Genomic DNA, 7,857 nt, shown 5'->3' with positions numbered 1-7,857 from the left:
AGAGACGGAAGCCGGTCGCGTCCCGCTGGGCGGGCCTGGCCACTCCGGCACCTCTGCCTGCCGCTTTCCAAGCAAACGATACAAACTCCCTAAAGTGGCTCCAGTGATAAGAAGGTAGACAATCGTCCAAGTGCCATCATCTGAGGGCGACCGGACACACTGGCACCGACCACCCCTCCAGGGGTCGCTGTGTGCACAGCCAGGTCATTTTAGATGAGTCAACGTAACACTGCAGGGGGCGCTGCGTCCTTGTTATGTTAAAGCCTTCACAGCCCGGCTGGCCTGCTCAGGGCTAAGCGTCCACCTATGACCAGGAGGTCACGGTTCGATTCCCAGTCAGGGCCCAGGCCCAGGTTGTGGGCTCCATCCCCACTGTGGGGTGTGCAGGAGGCAGCCGATCAACGATTCTCTCATCATGGACGTTTCTATCTCTCCCTCTCCCTTCCTCTCTGAAATCAATAAAGATATTTTTTTTAAAAGCTACAAAAAAAACCAAAACACAAACAAAACAAAACAAAACCTCACAAATACACTGAGAGAAGGGCTGCGCCCAGCACCACCTGTGACGCTTGCCTGGCGAGGACACGGTGACCCCGATTCTATGGCCTCTCTGTACTGAGCGACATATCCATGCTGAAAACACTCCCAGCTGGGAGTGAGCATCTCGAAGGAGCCCTGGGGGGTCTGTGTGCTGGGCCTACGCTCTGTCGGGTGCGACGCCGACACAAGCCCTGCACGTGTCCAGCGTGGGACACGGCCGCGGTCAGCCCGGGAGACAGCCCCGAGGGGAGGCTGGGACCATCGCCGCCAGCACATTTTCTGGAAACGTTTCTTCATTGGCTGATATTCTCCGGAACCAACCCAGCCGCACCGCTTCTCGGGCCTCCTGCTCAAAGCCGTGCAGAACTGGCTCCACGTGTTCTCCGAGCCCGTCCCACCGGCCCCGCTGCCCGCCTCGGGCTTCAGGGGAGGACAGTCGGAGCCCATTCAGCGCGGACCCGCGTCTCCGAGCGTGACGTGCGTGCGCGCGGTGTGGGCACTGCTGTGAGCAGGCGGGGCCTCTCCTCCCACTGTCCGGGGGGCGGGGGCGGGGGCACGGCGCCTGGGCCTGCGGGCGAAGGCCAGGAGGAGGGCGCCAGGGAGCCCGGTGGGAAGTGCAGCCGCGTCTGCTGGAGCAGGAAGCGCTCCGACTCCCATCACAGGCTCAGACGCTCTGCGCAGCCAGCGCTGTGCCGCCCGCAGGGCTGCTGGGCCTGAGGAAGCTGCGCCCGCGTGTCCTGGGCTCCCTCCTGGCGGTGGCAGCCAGACTGGCTGGGGAACCTTTCTGATGTCAGGGCAGGGCTGGCCAGGCCCGAGGGAAGCCCAGCCTTGAACCTGTGGTCCTGCCGCAGGGCTGAGAGGCTCCTGGCGGGAGGGGAGGGGAGGGGAGGGGCTGCCTCGGAGATGGGCTCTGAGCCAGGACTGGGCATGAGCTGGAAACAACTCAGACCTCACGCCTCCAACCACCCCGAGAGCCGGTACGATGTCCATGTCCAGTTCGCAGCATTCACTGCCAGCCCCACGGGCCTTCCCGGCACTGACACCAGACACAGCCGACAGGAGGAGGGGACGAGGACGCGGACAGCGAGAGATCAGCTGCGACAGTAATTGCACTGGAGATGTCCACGGAATAAACGAGAGGCTGGGACGCTGGCAGAGAGCTGGGGACTGCGAAAGTCTGCAAACCAGGATTTCAAGAACCTATGAATGCCGCGTGTGACGAAACCAGCAGAGGGCTGGGCAGCACCCCTGAGAGCCCGGAGAGGCAGGGGAGGGCTCGGGATGCAGAAGGGCCAGCAGGAGGGGAGAGAAGACGGGGCGTGGACAGGCAGTGCAGGGCCTCGGAGGACCCGACGGGGAGGGCGGAGGAGGGGACAGCACTGGTCCCGGGTGCAGTGGCCGATGGAAAACCTCCAGGCACCGTGGCCTGGTCAGCTCGGGCGGCCATGATGCAATGCCCACACTGGGCGGCTCAACCAACCGGATCTACTTCTCAGAGTCTGGAGACCAGAGGCCATGGTCAGGTGCCAGCAAGGTGAGGGTCTGCCGAGGGCGCTCTGCCCAGCGTGCCAACGGCTGCCTTCTCGCCGGGCTGTCTCCCCCTCGGCCCTGCTGTCACATGAGGGGCGGGGACCACACGCAGGAGAGGACGACCCAGGTGCTCAGGGCACCGCGGACACGGACGGATGCACACGGGGGGCGCGTGCCCAGGCTCCTGTGGACACAAGTCCTAGCAAGAAAGGCATTTCACCTGGTGACACACCACCACACGCCAACACACATTCGGACACACAGCCCGGGAGCAGCCGTGTTCCTGGGAAACGGCGTGTTCGGTCCTGCGGAGGCCGCGCAGGCAGGCCCGCAGTCGGAAAGGCTCAGCGCGAACGAAGCCCCGAGCAGCCTCTCCAGAACACAAGGCCGTGGGGCGGGCACAGCCCGAGGCGAGCAGCAGACTCGCACGACCCACTCGAGAAGCCGGCCGATGTTCACAGCCACGCAGGCCGCGCACCGCCTGCTGGTTACACGCCGGTGAGTCCCTCAACCCCACGTTCGTGCGGGTGCGGCCTGGGCCGCGCTCTGCCTGCAGCAGCTCCCGCAGAACGAGCTGCTCATCGGCTTGTGGACACAGGTAGAAGGGTGTGAAATTCGGAAGGAAGAGGGGTGTGATCTCCATGGCTCACTGGTGAGCAGGAGCTAACCCGCCTCGTATTGACGTTCCTGCAGAATAAGGAGCTGCCCCGTCCCCAAGCCCGACACCCCGGCGGGACGGAGCCAGAGGCTGCGCAGGGGCCTCCCGGGGGACCAGGCTCAGAGGAGAAAGGGCAGGTCCCACCTGCTTGTTGAACGCGTCTGACACAAGGACAGACTCTGCTAAACAGGCAGATTCCAGGCCCTCGGAAGTCAGCCCGAGCCCGGGGTCGGGAGCATCGCCCGTGGATTTCCTGTGCGTTTCCTGGGGTCAGAGCGTGCCTCGGAGCGCGGTCCTGGGGGCCCGGCAGGGGACGGCATTGGTGGATCCAGACAGATCCACTGGGTGGCGGAACCGCACCCCATGTTGCAGCTGTGGAAACAGCTTCTGTGGCCTTTGTTCTGATGACAAGGGCGGGGTGCCGGCCCCTGTGAGGGGATGAGCCCGTGTGTGCAGGCGCCAGGCCCCTGAACCGAGGCTCTCCCTGCCTCGGCACCTCCCTAGTCCACAGGTCCGCTCTGAGCCGAGCCCCTCACAGGGGCTCATCAGGACAAGCCAGGCGGCCGGCCATGGGGTGAGTGTCCGACACAACGGGACTGTGCGCCCCTCAGGTCCAGCCCTTGCCCAGCTCCCTGGTCCGGGGACAGCCGGGCGCGGAGCTGACAGATGGAGGTGGCTGAGGGAGACGGTGGCGCAGGAGCAAAAATTCAAGAGGAAGGAATACTTCCAAGCTCTTTCTATGAAGCCAGCATTACCCTAATCCCAAAACCAGATAAAGACACTTCAAAGAAAGAGAATTAAAGGCCAATATCCCTGATGAACATAGATACTGAAATCCTCAACAAAATGTTAGCAAATCAGATCCAGGCTGGGCCCCGCGCACAGGCCTGGGCCGAGCCCTGCTCCAGCCGCCGCCAGGGGACCTGCCCGGGCTCCCGATTTAGTGCGGAGCCTCCCTTCAGAGGCCCGGCCAGGACTCGCAGAGCTCCAGGCAGACGGGCACCCACAGCAGGCGCCCGTCCGTGCTCCCGGGACTCCTCTCTGAGTCTCCGCCACGAGAACCACGGTGACTGCTCTCCACGCCCGGCACCAGCTCCAGTGAGCCCTCCAGGCCCTGGCCCCGCCCTCTGGCCTGGAGATCGGGGCCCCGGGCTGTGAAGACGCCCCTGAGCTATTGAAGATGCGCTGTTACACAACAGACGGCCTCGAGGAATGCTCCTGCCCGCTCCGCGTATGGACCCCAGAGCGGTCCGAGCACCATGTCTCCAGCGCTGCTTCAGGGTTTCATCACCTCGTTTCAGAGCTGAGAGACGTCCCCTAACTTCCACGCGTGGGCCCTGCTGCCACGGTCTGCGCGGTTCGCGGAGATCGTCGGAATCGGTGCTCGAGGAGCGCGCCCGCGCTCACCCGCAGCCACTCCGACAGCTTTGTCAACACCGTGCAGTCCCTTTATTTACGTCTCTCAAACTGGTAACATTTTATATATTTTGAAATGGCCCGTGGCTCCTCCAAACACCAGCTGCTTACAAACTTTAACACAGAGACGCTCCCTGGCCCTCCGAGGGACGGGCGGGGCGGCCGGAACTGCGCTGCTGGCTGCCGTCCCACGAGTCAGTCACGCGCCTGATGGAGCCCCTGGTGGCCCTGACGCAGTGGCTCAGCCCAAACCAGCCCGGGGTCGAAGCCGGGACGAAGCTGCATGCTTCGAGAAGAAATCTCCAGATGCGAGTGAAGGGGTGAGATAGTGAGGTGTCCCGGACGTCACAGTAACAGGCTTCCAGACAGAAACGGGCAGCAGCTTCTTTCCAAGGAGAAGCTCCGCCAGCTGCCGAACGAGGACCGACACTTACCGGGAGCAGCTGGAGCCCGCAGCCGTGTCACGTGGGATTTCCAGAGTCCTAGAGTCTAGCATTGGTCCCGGCGTAAAAAATAAACACAGCCCACCCACGGGCGTCCAGGCTAACCCGCCAGGCTGCTGGGAGAGCCCAGGAGTGGACCACTGGGCCCCGAGCCCCTGGCCGCTCTCCAGGGGCCGTGCCCCGTCCCACGGGCAGTGCCAGTGGCGGCCCCGAGGCGCTCCCGCTCTGCACGCTGGGGCTCCGACGGGGGCGCGGCACCTCGCTGCGGTCTTTGCTCGCTTTCCCCTGCCTCCCGCTGCAGGATGCGGGCATCTTCTCACCTGCGTGCTGGCGCCCAGCCCCCTCGGGGACAGTCCCCCAGGCCTCTTGCCCACGCGCTGACAGGGTGTTTCTGCTCATTGGGGCGTTAGCTTCACATCCTCGGGATCCAGGCCCGACGTCAGCTGTGATGACACGTCGTCCCCCACTTGGGGCTGGTCCGCTCGCACTCAGCGGTGCCCGCAGATGGTGAGCGTGGTGCCTTCTGATGAAGCTCAATTCACCGATTCTTCCCTTTTGTGGCGCATGTTCCGGGGATGGAGTCGCTGCTCACGTTTTAAACCGGGACCGTGGAGGACGGGTTGGCTGTCTGACCGCGGGCGGGGTCAAGGCAGGTCCTGAGCCGGAGGACCCCCCTGCCGGGGACACGCCAGCAGGGGGCCGAGGTGCTGACCGCCAGCCTCCTGGCCAGTAACCAGAGGAGGGGCCGCACGGCTCTGCGCGCTCCAGGTCATCGGGAGGCCAAGGTCAAACCACAGAAATGAGCACAGGAGAGGCTGCGTGTGTGAGAAGCACCCTCGCCACCACCAGGTGTCGCTGCTGGGACCCTCCCGGACGCGTGTCGTTGAGGAATCACGTGTGTAAGGAACATGCAGGGCAGGGATCGGTGCGTCGTGACTTAGAAATGGAGGGAGATGGAGACGCCAGGACAGCGCCCAGCGTCGTCTGGGAAACGGGCGGCTCCCCGGACCCTGAAATCTCAAGAAACAGCCGGCCAGACGCCTGACCAGGCAGACCTGGTGTCGCTCATTTTCTAAAACTCCTCCACGTGCCGTTTCCCAAGGACACGCTGTGTGCTCAGCACCTGTGTGTGTGGCAGCCGTGTAGGCCGTCTGTCACCAGCCCCGCGCCGCCCGCGACTCGGAGAGCTGCACGCACCGCGCTGGAGCCGCGTCACACAGACACTCCTGAGGAGGAGGCAGGCGACGGGCGTGCGGCTCTGCACACCAGGGGAGCCGCCCGCCCCGACTGCCTACGGCCCGCAGGCCCCGCTCCTGTCTCCCGACGGGGTCGCTGCAGGATGGACAGGCTGCCCCGGATGCGGCTTTACGCCGGGTCAGGCACAGCCTGCGGAGCTGCCCCTGCCGGACCCTAACCAGGCGGCCCAGCACCCGGAACGGCGCCGTCAGCTCGCCGGCTCTGCGCCGACCCCGGCAATGCGAGCAGAAGGGTCGCCATCCCCACACCGGCCCCAGCCCCGGGCCGACTGGTTGTTCCCATCCCCACGGCCCGTCTGCGTGTACACAGAGCCTTGGCGCACAGATGCGGGGCGAGTCACACGCTGTCACACGGCCTCTGCATGCACTTGAATGTACAGAATTCTACATGCGTGCACTGCTTACAGGTCTCTACTCATATTTTGTTGGTTCTTCCTTTTAAGTTTACTTGCACATGCATTCTACGTGCCCTCATTATTGTAAAAAACTTAAAAAGGTGGGAAAAAATCAGCCACTTAACACAGCTCCTCCCCTGCCGACCAGGGACACAGCCTCCGCCTCCCCGAGGGCCCGCAGCGCCTGCTCCGAAGGCTGCTCGCGTCCTGCTGCGCGGCTGGTCTCGTTTCCCACTCAGCCGCGTGGCTGCCGGGCTTCCACGTCACACGGGGCCACGCAGCACGCCTCTGCGGGAGGAGCGCGCCGTGACGGAGCACTGGGTCCCTGCGCAGGGCTCAGGCGTGCGTTCTCATCTAGTCCCTGGCTCACGGGCAAGGCGCTGACCAGGGGAGGGACCCAGAGGCCGACTTGCTCATCCACCTCATTCAATAAACTCAGCCTCGGCCCTGGCCGGTGCGGCTCAATGGATTGAGCGTCGGCCTGTGGACGGAAGGGTTCTGGTTCAATTCTGGTCAAAGGCACAGGCCCGGATTGCAGGCTCGATCCCCAGGAGAGGGCGTGTAGGCGGCAGCTGACCCATGATTCTCTCTCATCATGGATGTTTTTCCCTCTCCCTCCTGCTTCCTCTCTGAGATCAATACAAAATATATTAAAAGTTGAACTCAGCTGTGGCTGTGTCACCACACGATTTTGCATTTAAAGACGTAGAAACGAGCTCTCCGTGCTGATCCTAGAAGCAGTGGGCCAGAGCAGCAGGCTGAGCCACCACCTGCCTGACTCGGGGTGCCACGGCGAGGCGGACACACACACAGAAACCAGGTCAAGTGCAGGGTCACAAGATGCGAGTCAGACCCGAACCGGTTCCCAACCAGAAGCGGACGAGCCAGCCCACTGACCAGAGGGACGGGCAGAGGTCACGCAACTCAAACGTGCCAGAGCTCACCTCCTGCCCACCCCTGGCATCTGCCGGAGACAGAACGTGGGGCGGGGGGATGCAGGGAGTGGGGGGCCGGCCAACCCCGGCTCTGAACTGGTGCCACAGGGAGCAGACGGGTTGCACGTGTAGTGTACCTCTCTCAGCGTTGGAGGATTTTTAGACGATCAAAAGGATTTGGTTTTTTATTCTCTTTCTTTAAAGTGGCCCCAGCTGAGCGTGTCCTAGGCTGGCGCTGAGGTGCCATCCACACACAGCCTCCAATGGAGAGCAGGACGCACGCGCAGGGAGGGCCTGAGAGGGAAGGGAGACCCGCCCAGCCCGGCACTGCCGCCTCACTCACTTCTCGATCAGGTCCAGCGTGACTCCGGGCACCAGGCTGACGCACTTCTGCATGCAGAACCTGCGGGGAGAGCATCGGTCACGCGCGGCGGACGCTCGACGGGAAGATGCCGCTGCCCGAATGTCCTCACGGGGAGAGCCACAGCCCTGGGCCGAGCCCGGCATCTCATGTCTTCCAGACAGTCGGTGCCCAAGCTTGCTGCCCTCCCTGCCCCTCTCCCATCGGTTCTCGGCCTGGTGCCCAGAGCAAGCCTTGTGGGGAGGAAGTGCTGGGTAAGTCATCGCATCTGCTGAGAGGGGGTGGCTCCTGGTGTGCGGGGGGGACGCAGTGCCTCTGCAGGC

General features: G+C 63.8%; 1 protein-coding gene across 1 annotated transcript in view; it reads right to left on the bottom strand.

Annotated features, from left to right (window-relative positions):
* RPTOR (regulatory associated protein of MTOR, complex 1) overlaps nucleotides 1-7,857 on the bottom strand; it is a gene marked incomplete at its 5' end in the record, with an annotated part of 106,061 nt that overhangs the window by 52,945 nt on the left and 45,259 nt on the right. Inside the window, one exon of the mRNA XM_015559764.1 lies at nucleotides 7,517-7,576. Within this exon, the coding sequence (XP_015415250.1) occupies nucleotides 7,517-7,576 (60 nt within the window). The remainder of the gene's footprint in view (nucleotides 1-7,516; nucleotides 7,577-7,857) is intronic.

The sequence above is a fragment of the Myotis davidii genome, unplaced genomic scaffold (genome assembly GCF_000327345.1).
Source record: "Myotis davidii unplaced genomic scaffold, ASM32734v1 scaffold211, whole genome shotgun sequence".
NCBI lineage: Eukaryota > Metazoa > Chordata > Mammalia > Chiroptera > Vespertilionidae > Myotis > Myotis davidii.
Note: the sequence above shows the minus strand (reverse complement) of the source record. Positions and strands in the feature narration are given on the sequence as shown.